Here is a 13,207-nt window from a genome sequence, read left to right on the forward strand (position 1 = left end):
TGTGTATCCTTGAACCACCCTTCCCAAGTATAACAAATACTTTTATTTTCTGTGTCAGAAAATGAGGTTCTATTTTTTCCTATTCATGTTGATCTTAACATAGTATGTCAACAGGAAAAGTGGGAACTAATTTCAGTGCGAAATGCTTTGCTTTGAATAATTTCATACAACTTTTTATTGATTTCCAAGTTGCACCTTTTTTGTCAGTACTTCATAAATGTTATCTGTATCTTTGTGCACAATTCCATTTTATCTCTCTCCCTTTGAAATGTCTGTAAATGCTACGATGAGGTCCAATATTCGGACAAAGCAATTGTATGCAACCTAGAAATGCCTTCTGAAAGATCACGTAACTCTTTTTGCAGGATGATAACAAAATTCTACCAGCATATCCTGGCATTGGCGTTTGCTGTAAATGAAATCAATGAGAATCTGGAGATTTTACCCAACATCACCCTGGGTTTCCATATTTATGACAGCTACTACTTTGAGAGGATGGCATATCGCACCGTTCTGGACTTGCTCTTCAAATCACAAAGATTTGTCCCCAACTATCGCTGTGGCCCAGAGAAGAACCTAGTAGCTGTGATTGGAGCACTTGGGTCTGACCTCTCCTTCCACATGGCAGAACTGTTAGGAGCCTATAAGATCCCACAGGTGAGAAACATAAAGGGAGGGTTGAAGGGTTTTGTTTAATTCTTTGCTACTTATATGCGTATCTTGATTATTACTATTGAGATGACTGTTCTGAAGATTCAGAGATTTTGTTAATGGAAACAAATGGATATAAGTCATATTTAAAATGGCTCAAGAAATTCAGGAGATAAAGATTACAGTTGTTGAGAATAAGATTCAAATCTCTGTTGGACCCTGGAAATCCACTGGGTAATTCTGAGCAAATCACATTCTCTCAACCCCAAAGGTAAGGAAAGCATCACCACCCAGAACATATCTTGCCAAGAAAACCCTGTAATATCTTCCCTTTAGGTATGTCAGTGGTCAGGAATGACTTCAAAGAACACAAATGTCATAGAAAGGATTCAGGAAATCATTCTTTACTCTCAGAAGTGGGTAGACCACAGTTCTTTGAAAAGCTGGTCAATTACATATGCAACCAAATGAAAGGGAATAACTAAAACACAATAATTTCACTTCACTTATAGTTTTATATTTAAATATTTTATATTTAACTGAAACCATTGTACATTGTATTTTAGCTTGCATATGGATCATTTGCATCTCAAGAGAGTGAGGCAACACACGCTTTTTCCTTCTACCGCATGAGTCCAAATGAATTCCATCAGTACGTGGGGATTATTCGTTTACTTAATCACTTTGGATGGACATGGATTGGGCTGGTGGTTGCAGATGATGAAAGTGGAGACCAATTTTTGCAAGTCATAGAGACCTTGTTTGCTCAAAATGGAATCTGTTCAGCCTTCACGCAAAGATTGCCACACCATGGTCGTTTGACTGAAAAGCAGGATAACAAATTTGTTAAAGTAACGGTAGATGGTAATGTCAGAGTATTTCTTATGCATGGTGATGCTACGGTGGTCACGGCGATGATCACATTCCATGTTTTTTTACTTCCTGAGGATATGGAAGCTGTATATCTGGGAAAGCTGTGGATTATGACAGCCCAGGCAGAGATTATTGTAACAGGGGTTACAAAGTACATGGACTTTCAAATCTTCAAAGATACAATATCCTTTGCAGTTCACTCAGAGGAACCTCAAGGTTTCCAAGCATATCTTCAGAATGCAAAACTTAACCGTATAGAAGGAGGTGACCTTCTTAAAGAATTCTGGGAACAGGTTTTTGACTGTACCGTTCCAAATCCTCGGGAGCCAATGGAGACTGGCAATAAATGTACATGGGAGGAGAAGCTGGAGATGGTTCCTAGCTCGGTTTTTGAAATGAGCATATCTGGTCACAGCTACAGCATCTACAATGCCGTGTATGCTGTGGCATATACTCTCCATGCCATGGGATTGTGTAGAGTCAAACACAGAATGATGTCAGGATTTAGAAGAGCTGGATGTCAAGAGCTCCAGGCTTGGCAGGTAATCTTTCCAACATGAAGAGTTTTGTAGATAGTTAAATAGCCTCCCAGTTAGCTGTACAACATGCCACAATGATGATGTAGTAGTAATATTACTAAGAGTTGCCTCAATATTATATGTCTGTGCATTAGAAGTGCAGTAGTCCTAGTACAGTAGAGTCTCAATTATCCAACATAAATGGGCTGGCAGAACATTGGATAAGCAAAAATGTTGGATAATAAGGAGGGATTAAGGAAAGTCTATTAAACGTCAAATTATTATGTATTTTGGTTTCTGATTTTAATAGGCATTGTTTTAATTACTGTTTTAATATTTTTTTAATGTTTTGATTGTTTTATGATGATGGCATTGTATGGTGCTTCTGTGAGGCCATCCTGAGTCCCCCCTCGGGGGTGAGAAGGGCGGGGTATAAATATAGGAAATAAATAAATGATAATAAATAAATTGCAATATGATTTTACAAATAATGCACTAAAACATCATGATTTACAATAAATCAACAGAAAAAGCAGTTCAATACATGGTAACATTATGTAGTAATTACTGTATTTATGAATTTAGCACCAAAACATCACAATGTATTGAAACAGCTGTGGATCTAGGCGGGAGGCAGACTGTGTTGGATAATACAGAATGTTGGATGAGCGAAGGTTGGATAAGCCAGACTACTGTAATCGCATGCAGAATAATAACTGCAGCAGCTTCGAAAATCTCAGCCATTTGTATCCACAGTGGCTTCTGAGAGAAGTCAAAAATACAAGAGAAAGAACAAAGGAAATGATCAAAATGCCATGAGGGAATGAGGGAATAGTACTTCCAGGCTAGCTCTCTTTTTTGATTAGTATTCATACAAGTGAATTAGAATGAAATGCTTTTGAAAACACAAATATCTGTATGTTTCACCTTTTGTTCATAGCTTCATTCCTTTCTTCAAGCCACTTTTTTTAACAACACAGCTGGAGAAATCATATCTTTCAATGATCATGGAGAACTGATTACTGGATTTGACGTAATGAACCTGATCATGTTTCCAAACAATTCTTTCCTGAAAACTAAAATTGGAATGGTGAATCCCAGTGATGATGATGGGAATCGATTGATCATTAATGAGGATATGATGGAATGGCGTGCAAGGTTTAATCAGGTGTGGATTATTTTTAACTCTTGAAGGACACTTCTTTAGCAGCCTAGGTGATCTCATGTGATTCGCTAGCTTCCATGGTGAATTGGGGGGCATCAGGGCATCCACGCCACACCTGGCTTTTTGGAAAATGGAAAACTCCATAACCTTTTGCAGATTTTATGACTTTTGGAAATGCATGACCTTGTAAGAAATCACAACCTTTTGAAAAATGATGCCATAACCTCTTGGCAAAAAGCATGACCAGTTAGAGTCATAACCTATTGGGAAAAATGGCATTCAACAGCATTCATACAAGGCAACTAGGTTTCTCACTGTTAAACTGATGTGCCTAGCTATGTCTTTGAACTGTTAGGGACAAAGATATGCCAGTGCACAAAAACACATTCAGCAGAGTTTCAGAAGTGTTCTTTTTAGTTGCCCCAAAACATCTATTCTCCCTTAAAATATATTTGCCTTTAAGTCATGCTCTCAAGATTCCAGACACCACTCCCACAATCTGGAAAACTGTAGGAATACCCAACCCCCTCTACCAAAGCCTCCAAAGCCCTTAGAAAAGTAAAATAAACTTACCCGGTGCTCCCCCTGGTGTGTTATTTCTACGTGCCAGGAGAGCTGCTCCAAGAGTGTACTGGAGGCTGGGTAAGTTATTTTACTTTTCTAAGGGATCTGACGGCTTTGGGGGAGAGGGTAGGGCCTCCAGTTGTTCTCGCGGGCCAGTCCTGTGACAGGATCTGGACACCCTCCCCAGAAAGCGTGCACTTTCTGGGGTGGGTGTGTACAGGCCTCCAGGAAAATCCTTGTTTTTAAAATGCTGGTTGTCCTGGGATAAATGCATGTCTGGATCTGCCCTTAATTATCTGAGTCTACACTCAGATAATGTGGGATTTTCTGTCTTGATATTCTGGGATATAGGGCTGTGTGGAAGGACCCTGAGTCCTGAACAATCCCAGTTTTAATCACATGGTCTGCAGCCCCTCCCACAACAATGAGTTAAAGTAAAATTGCATACCAAAACACACATATACAATACAGTAAGCAATCTGAATTATATACATAACAAATAACTAATAGAGGCTTGAGAAAGTTTCTATTTCCAACACTTCTGGCAGCTGACGCTTCCCCGTTCACAGGTTGGGAAGAATTATTGTGTGGTAACCCTATCGTTTGTCTGTTATCAGTAGCTCCTGATAACTTAATTACAGAGAAGTGATGGACAGCTACACTACTTTGAGCTATAAGAATTGTCCCCAAATGATCATTTTATGCTACAGTTCCAGTTCACCACCTCCATGTGTTAAAGTCTGTAGTCAATGAACTTCCTTCTTCTCTTCCTACAAAATCTCCTTGTTTTTATGGGCAGGTGCTTCCCCTCTCAACTTGTAGTGCCGCCTGTCAGCCAGGTAATCTAAAGACAAAGGAGGAAGGGAAGAAATTTTGCTGCTTCAATTGTCTCCCGTGTCCAGAAGGGAAAATTTCTAATACAACAAGTAAGTAACAAAAGCCATCTAACATTCAGACATAGAGAGTCAGCCAAGAGGCCCACATATCAATAGGGTTGTGGGAGGATGAGGATTTCCAACGCAAAAATGGTTGGTTGTGGTTTTATTTAAAAAGTTTGTGACTAAGTTTTTGGCTTACATTAAAATATTCAGGGTGTTAAAAACACAAATAAAAAAGAATGTGATATACTTCAAATAATATCAGCAGAGGATATCAATATGGAGCATGAAATGGAAAATTCTCTTCAAAAGGGACGGCGGAGAGGAGACATGATGGCTAATAGCCATTGGCTATGTATAAATATGTGAAGGGAAGTCATAGGGAGGAAGGAGCAAGCTTGTTTTCTGCTGCCCTGGAGACTAGGACGCAGAACAATGGCTTCAAACTACAGGAAAGGAGATTCCACTTGAACATTAGGAAGAACTTCCTGACTGTGAGAGCTGTTCAGCAGTGGAACTCTCTGCCCTGAAGTGTGATGGAGGCGCCTTATTTGGAGGCTTTTAAACAGAGGCTGGATGGCCATCTGTCGGGGGTGCTTTGAAGGTGTTTTTCCTGCTTGGCAGGGGGTTGGACTGGATGGGCCACAAGGTCTCCTCCAACTCTGTCTTTCTATGATTCTTCAGTACATGCTAATTCACAGTAATGAACATCAAGGTTTGGGTTTGTGGGGTTAAATCTCAGACACTGATTGGTTGGGCCATTGCGGTTAATAAAAAGTGTAAAGTGCTTCTATACCATGAAATAATACCTCTGTTGAATTATGGGAGTTGTGGTTTTACAAGTTGTATATCCTTTTATGCCTAAGAGTGCTTGTAGCCTTGCTAAACTACAGATCTCACAGATCTTGAGCACTGAACCAGAGCAGTAAAGGTAAATGCATTACTGCAATAATTCTACAGTATAGATGAAAGGAAAGAAATAAATCTACTGGATATTTTAATAATGTTGTTTCCCTTAATCGGTTGTGTCTTTGCTAACTTCACTTTGTCCACCATCCTTTATTTTTATTATAAGTAGTAGCTGTCCCCTGCCACGTGTTGCTGTGGCCCACATGGGGATTCTGTGTGGGAGGTTTGGCCCAATTCTATCGTTGGTGGGGTTCAGAATGCTCTGTGATTGTAGGTGAACTATAAATCCCAGCAACTACAACTCCCAAATGACAAAATGAATTTTTTGAGTGAAGGACCTACATTGGGTTATTAGGTGTCTTGTGTCCAAATTTGGTATCAATTCGTCCAGTGGTTTTTGAGTTCTCTTAATCCCACAAACGAACATTACATTTTTATTTATATAGATACTAACTGTCCCCTGCCACGCTTTGCTGTGGCCCAGTCTGTTGATCTGGAAAATAAAGTAATGCGAAAGTGTTGGTTTCTAATATATGTAATTTCTTTATGCTTGTGGGTAAACAGTATTTCTTGCTGTTTCTTTGTCAGTGTTGATGTGGAGATTGTCTGGGTTGCCTCCTCTGGAACATGCAACATATAATTGTCCTTCTTCAGGGGTCCCTTTCAAATCTATGATACTATATGTCTGTGTGAATCATATATATCTATCCATATCTATGGCTGGATGGCTCTTTGTCAGGAGGGCTTTGATTATGTTTTCTTGCCCTGGTGAAGGGAGTTGGGCTGGATGTCCTTAAGTGTTTTCTGTTAGTCATGGGAGTTCTGCGTGGGAAGTTTGCCCCAATTCTGTCGTTGGTGGGGTTCAGAACGCTCTTTGATTGTAGGTGAACTATAAATCCCAGTAACTACAACTCCCAAATGTCAAGGTCTGTTTTCCCCAATCTCCATCTGTGTTCATATTTGGGCATATGGAATATTTGTGCCAAGTTTGGTCCAGAACCATCATTGTTTGAGTCCACAGTGGTCTCTGGATATAGGTGAACTACAACTCCCAAACTCAAGGTCAATGCCCACCAAACCCTTCTAGTCTTTTCTGTTGGTCATGGGAGTCCTTTGTGTCACCTTTGGTTCAATTCCGTCATTGGTGGAGCTCAGAATGCTCTTTGATTGTAGGTGTACTATAAATCCCAAGAAGTACAACTCCCAAATGACAAAATCAAAAAGTTTTGAGTAAAGGACATACATTGGGTTGTTTGGTGTATGCTGTCCAAATTTGGTGTCAATTCTCCCAGCGGTTTTGGAGTTCTGTGAATACCACAAACGAACGTTACATTTTTATTTATATAGATAGTAAGCCTGACTAGAAAAATATACAGTAATACTTCTCTCAGGTTTACCTTCAGATACAGTCGGAGACTCATCAGCTTCCATTTTAAATACTCTCTTAAAGTCACTTTTGCATAATGTATTGTCGAAGGCTTTCATGGCTGGAATCACTGAGTTGTAGGTTTTTCGGGCCATATGGCCATGTTCTAGAAGCATTCTCTTCTGACGTTTCGCCTGCATCTATGGCAAGCATCCTCAGAGGTTGTGACCGCATAACCTCTGAGGATGCTTGCATAGATTCAGGCGAAACATCAGGAGAGAACGCTTCTAGAACACTTATTTATTTATTTATTTCCAGTATTTCTACCTCGTCCTTCTCAACCCCTGAAGGGGGACTCAGGATGGCTTACATTTGGCACAATTTGATGCCATTAAATATAACAAAGCAATATAACAACAATTAGAACAATAACTAGAACATGAATTAAAACAGTAAAAAAGTATTAACCGCCGTATCACCATTCCAGTCAAATTCCATATCCAAAGAGCTATTTTATCTGCTGTCCAAAAGCCTGCTCCCAGAACCACAACTTCAATTTCTTCCTAAAATTTCTTCCTAAAAGTCAGGAGGGATGAAGCCGATTTTACCTCATTGGGAAGCAAGTTCCACAGGTGGAGGGCTATAGCCAAGAAGGCCCTGTCTCTCGTCCCCACGTATTTGCAACGCTGGCAGGAGCGAGAGCAGGGTCTCCCTGGGTGATCTTAAACTGCAAGGCGGGCCATGTAACACGAAAAACCTACAACAACCCACTTTTAGATACATTGTAAATTGCCCGTGTGAAATCATTAATTCTTTTATTTTCCCCCCCACAGATATGAACGAATGCTTTGAGTGTCCAGAAGATCAATATCCAAGCAAAAGCAAAAACAGATGCGTTCCCAAAGATATTTCCTTTCTGTCTTATGATGACCCCTTAGGGATTAGTGCTGCTTCGGTTGCTTTTTTATTTTTCTTGATCACAGCTTTGGTGCTAGCCATTTTTATTAAGCACCAAGATACTCCAATAGTGAAAGCAAACAACCGGGACCTCTCCTACATTCTCCTCATTTCCCTTCTTCTCTGCTTCCTCTCTTCCTTCTTATTCCTCGGTCGACCTGGCAAAGTGAGTTGCTTTTTGAGGCAATCCGCATTTGGCATCATTTTTTCAGTGGCAGTATCTTGCGTATTAGCCAAAACCATCACCGTGGTTGTAGCTTTCATGGCTACCAAACCAGGCTCCAACATGAGAAAATGGGTAGGGAAGAGGCTAGCTAATTCAATTGTCCTTTTTTGCACTTTGATACAAGTTGTTATTTGTACGGTCTGGCTAGGGAGTTCTCCTCCATTCCCAGATTTGGACATGCATTCACTAACCAGGCTAATAATTGTGGAATGCAATGAAGGTTCCTTCATCATGTTTTACCTTGTCCTAGGTTATATGGGACTACTTTCCTTCATCAGTTTCACAGTAGCTTTCCTTGCTAGGAAACTGCCTGATAGTTTTAATGAAGCCAAGTTTATCACCTTTAGTATGCTGATCTTTTGCAGCGTGTGGTTATCTTTCATCCCTACTTATCTGAGCACTAAAGGGAAATACATCGTAGCCGTGGAGATCTTCTCTATCTTAGCCTCAAGTGCAGGACTATTGGCATGCATCTTTTTCCCAAAATGCTATGTTATTCTGTTGAGACCAGAGTTAAACAACAAGGACCAGCTAATAAAGAGAAAGAACTGAAGCATCTGACCCTGTCTCATAATATGTAACAAACACAATCTATATGTCCTAAATTCATGTGAAGGAAAACCAAAGAACGAAATCTGCTGTTGTATGTGTGTCATTTGGGATGTAATGTGATTTGCACTTTTAGGGTATGCTCTCACCAAACCAAGGACCTCTTCACATACATGGCGGCAACTATGAAAGCCGCTGGCATGGATTAATCCCAATGGCAAGGTATAAAAGGATTATCAATACAAAATCACACCACTTGTCACCACTGTGCACAAGTATGTAATATAGAATATATCCCACAGCTGAGCACCACTGTGAAGGAATATCATGCCATGGGACACCGATATAATGTATATGACACAACCAGTGACGCGAGGCTGGAGGCTTATTAAAATTATGTCCGGGCAGGATGGATCTTCCCTAAATATTTTTCTTTCTTCAAAAATCCCACCCCTGTGCCTCCAATATAGTAGTGAGATGATGATGTATATATGCTATAGCGAAGAGAATACTGCTTGTCTTTAATCTCCCTTTTTGAATTAAAGCTGCCACCAACCTAAGTTGCCTTAGAATTTATAAAGAGTATTTGAGGTAAACTTTTCCCACTCCTGCCAACACTGCTTTTCCTCCTGGCTCCCAAAATAACTGTTTGATAAGAGGCTTTTCTGAGGTACAGGATGTTAAAATGCTGGAACTATCACAAAGGCTTGATGATTGAATGATGCGCAGTAGAGATCTTTTGAAAGTTAAATAGATCAAGATTTATTTATAAAAACAGACAATTAACTACTTCTGAGAGGTACAAAAAGCATGATTTGTTATAAAAGTATTTCAGTTTAATGGTTGCTTAAATAAGTTTCTTCACTTAGTTACAGACAAAGCTAATCAAACAGATCTAGCTGCTTGTAACAAAAATCCTCACTCTACTTCAGAGAAATAGTAATGAGTTCTGACTAACCTATCCTAGGTAGTCCCCCTGGGTTATTAACAAACTCTTCCCTAGAGTTCTTCCTGCTAATTAATCCAGCCTGGAGAGCTAATCTCTTGTGCTAACTCTCACAAGAAATCAGGTTGCTGGCTGACCTTTTTCCTGTCAGCTCACAGCACTGTCTGACACAGACACTCTCTCCCTGAAAACCCAGTTTCAAAAACCCTTCTTCACACACCAGCTCCCAGTTCTCAGCTCTCACTGAAGCTGAAATCTTTTCCCTCCTAACTTGGCTCCTCCCAACTGCTCTGGCCAATCCTAGGAGACTCCAAACTCCTCCCCTAACTATCCTCACTCAAGATGGCTGCTTCCCTGGCTTCCACTCCCAAAATGGAGGATTGCTTCCTTTCCGGCCTACTAGGTAAGATTCACTACACAAGGCTTTTGGAAAGCCATTGTTTCTTGTGCCACCTCACTGCATAGCACTGCCCCACTCTGCCATCACATTGGCATTTCCATCATGGATGCAGCCTTGCTCTGGCAACACAGAAACCTCCCATATTGCCATATTGAGGCTGCCTCTATTAGGGAAAGCCGTGCGCACAAAACACGCATCTTGCTTCCCCCAATGTGATGGTAGAGTGGGGCAGTGCTACACATTGGGCTTAATGCACACCCGGCAGCTTTTGTAGTTGTGAAGAGACCGTTAATGGAGCTTAGCATGTTTCCATATATTATGATACGATATGATGTCAAATGATATTGTTACGTGTGGTATTATATTCCTGCTCAAACAATCTGACACCTTCATTTGCAAAGATGGGTCGCATCTCTAATTTTCATCCCTATTGTGAGATAAAACAAATTTCTGAGATGTGGATAGGAAATAACAACAACAATATCTCCACCATTCTACAGTATTCAAATCTACTCAGATTTCCCCTAGGAGCATAGGAGGGTTTTTGTCTTGTTGCAGATTCATTTCCTTTCTCTGTGGTTCTTGCACAGTAATACAGTACAGTGTCTTCAGGTTTGAGGCTGTTCATTTGCAGATACAGCATGTTTAAGGGATTATTCCTAGAAATAGTGAACCGGCCTTTCACTGTGTCAGCATACAACTGCTCATTCCCATCAATATCTATGCTTGCAATCCATTCCAGTCCCTTTCCAGGAGACTGTCTGACCCAACTCATGTAGTAGCTGCTGAAAGCAAATCCGGAGGCTTTGCAAGAGAGTCGAAGGGAATCTCCAGGTCTCTGTATGCCCCCACCAGACTCCTGTAGTGGTGGCTGAACTTGTGATCGGACATCTGGAAAGAACAGGAGATTAACAAATTAACTTGAAAATAACAGCTGGGAAACAGCATCATTTGGCCCTATAGGAAAGAAAAACCAAATTACCTGTAATTGCTGCTGAAATTAAAACAAATTGAAGCCAAAATATCATTTTTTCACCTCTTGCTTTGGAAGGCATTCACAAGAATACAGAGGTGTGTCTCTGGATACTGTGGGCACAGGATGCGTGCTTGAGATGTATTTAAAGGTATCACATCCCTTGAATTTACATAAACCACAGCATATAAGGGGAATACATTTTTTCACATTTGTGACTGAGAGGTAGATTAGAATGAGAACTGGACTGGGACTTCTGGGTGAGCCTTGATGGCGGCAGGTCGTGTGCTTTGAGAGCTCCAAAGAGTACCAACCGCTCTGCCAGTCGGAGGGCGATATATGCCCCCACCCATGGATGGATCGAGGTCCGAGGGTCGCTAAGCCAGGCAGTGACACCGATGGCCCCATAAGTGGGTCCGGTAAAGACGCTGCGGCAAGCGGACTGGGGAGACAGGAAGTTGGCTGACAGGCTAGCATTTACTGCCAGCCCTCCTCTCTTTTAAACCAATAAGAAGATTCCTTAAGGAAAGGCTGGAGAAGAAGGACCAGCCTCCTGTAGTGGTAAGGAAAACGTAAGTTTCTAAGGAAACAATCAACTTCTCTGTGGGGAGCAATTCTTCCTTGAAAAAGCTGATTAGACTTGGAAGAAGCCGAGAATATATTGGAATATAATATAACATAATAAACGGTAATTTATTTATATCATCCAGCTGTTGGAAGGATCTCCGCAAACAGCATTAAATAAACAAACAAACAAAAAATTGACAAAGGAAGAATATAAAAATTTAAAAATTCATTGGACTCAATTCTTGGATTTTTGGAAATTAATTTGATTATATCAGCAGAGTAATTCATATTTATCTTAATATACGCTAAAGATTAAATTGAAAGAAAATAATTTTTAATACAAGTTCATTATAATTATAAGTGAGAAGTTAATACACTGGAGTGCATTACTGTGCAAGAACCACAGAGAAAGGAAAAATAAAGTTAATTCAAAGAAGTAAGGTGGAGGAAAAATTGATAAGATGGAGCTGACCTTGAGCCATGATTGTTGTGTCTACGCTGCCAGTTGACCTCATCCTAGCTTGTTTCTCTCCTTTTGCTCCAGGTTCAATACAGTTTTAAGCAACTTTAAGTTAAATAAAGTGGCTCTTCTTCAGCCTGATTCTTCATGTCTGGTCTCATTTGTTCTCCTATCAATGAAATAATGTGGCCAGACAACCATGTGGGGAAACTATGTGCAACATATTACATGTTACCTATTTAAACTTCATGAACTGCAACAACACAAATAGGGGCTCAACACAATGTAAGATAAGCTGATGGAGATAGCCTTCCCAGTTGGGATAGAATTAATCTTTCAGTGTGCACTGAAGGCATCCTGGCCTTCACCAGAACAGGATGCCTTTAGTGCACACTGAGATATAAATTCTATCCCAATTTCCTGCCACAGATTAGGGGCAAGTGTCTGCTTTATCACTATCCCCCACCAAGCCTGCTAAAACAGACCTAATGTCCCCTTGTAGGTCATGAAGAAATTGTTGGTTGCCCTCTTCAAGGGCCTGCCATGCTACTAATACCAGTGAAGCTTTACTAGCCTGTCTAGCAGGCCTGTGTCCCAAGGTAGAGTCTTGGCTCCCCCCTTTCATCTTCTAAACTGTGCACATGTGCTGCTAGTGCTTACAGTGCCCCTTCCAACACTTCCTGTTCTGGTACAACTGTACCAGGAGCTCCAACTTCTTTTTCTTTCTTTGAGTGTTTGCATGTATTCCAAGGTTCCATGCATTTTGCAATAAGGTGGCTTCCCTTGGTTTGCAATTATAGGGCCAATGACCCATCAATCATCATTAGGTTCTTTAGTTCCACCCTTTTTTCTGGGTTTAGGAGGAGAAAAGGGGACCTCTAGTTCAGTTCACACAGAGAAGCCTTTCGTACAGGACATGAATCAGTTCAACCTGTAGAAAGCTTAGTCTTTTATAGCTTTAGCTGGGGGGATCCAGTCCCACAGCTCTACAGCTTTTGCTGGGGGGAATTCAGTCCCATAGCTCTACAGAGAAGCATAGCTTTGCTAAGGGGATCCAGCCCCACAGCTTTACAGCCAGCCTTTGCTGGGAATTGAAGACCTTCTTTCCTCTTGGAAATCTACAAAAGGACTCTGTTCGGTAAGGACCACTTACGGCAGCCATAACGCAATTTGGACCAGGTGTAGGGGCCCACGCCAACAGAGTC

General features: G+C 40.8%; 1 protein-coding gene across 1 annotated transcript; it reads left to right on the plus strand.

Moving 5' to 3' along the window:
- Positions 1–539: 539 nt before the first annotated feature.
- On the plus strand, positions 540–8,659 carry LOC137097333 (vomeronasal type-2 receptor 26-like). Its single transcript, XM_067469761.1, has 5 exons — positions 540–657; positions 1,218–2,066; positions 2,983–3,210; positions 4,571–4,697; positions 7,758–8,659. Exons 1-5 carry the CDS (start codon positions 622–624, stop codon positions 8,657–8,659), a joined length of 2,142 nt encoding a protein of 713 aa, XP_067325862.1. The 5' UTR covers positions 540–621.
- The last annotated feature ends 4,548 nt before the right edge of the window (positions 8,660–13,207 follow it).

Source organism: Anolis sagrei, chromosome 6 (assembly GCF_037176765.1).
Source record: "Anolis sagrei isolate rAnoSag1 chromosome 6, rAnoSag1.mat, whole genome shotgun sequence".
NCBI lineage: Eukaryota > Metazoa > Chordata > Lepidosauria > Squamata > Dactyloidae > Anolis > Anolis sagrei.

What these genes read in the sequence shown, in the direction of transcription:
- LOC137097333 (XM_067469761.1), top strand. Translation starts at nt 622, where the DNA reads ATGGCAGAACTGTTAGGAGCCTATAAGATCCCACAG. An exon ending in GGCGTGCAAGGTTTAATCAG is followed by an intron (nt 3,211 to 4,570) that starts GTGTGGATTATT and finishes TTTTATGGGCAG; the next exon opens with GTGCTTCCCCTCTCAACTTG. An exon ending in GAAAATTTCTAATACAACAA is followed by an intron (nt 4,698 to 7,757) that starts GTAAGTAACAAA and finishes TCCCCCCCACAG; the next exon opens with ATATGAACGAATGCTTTGAG.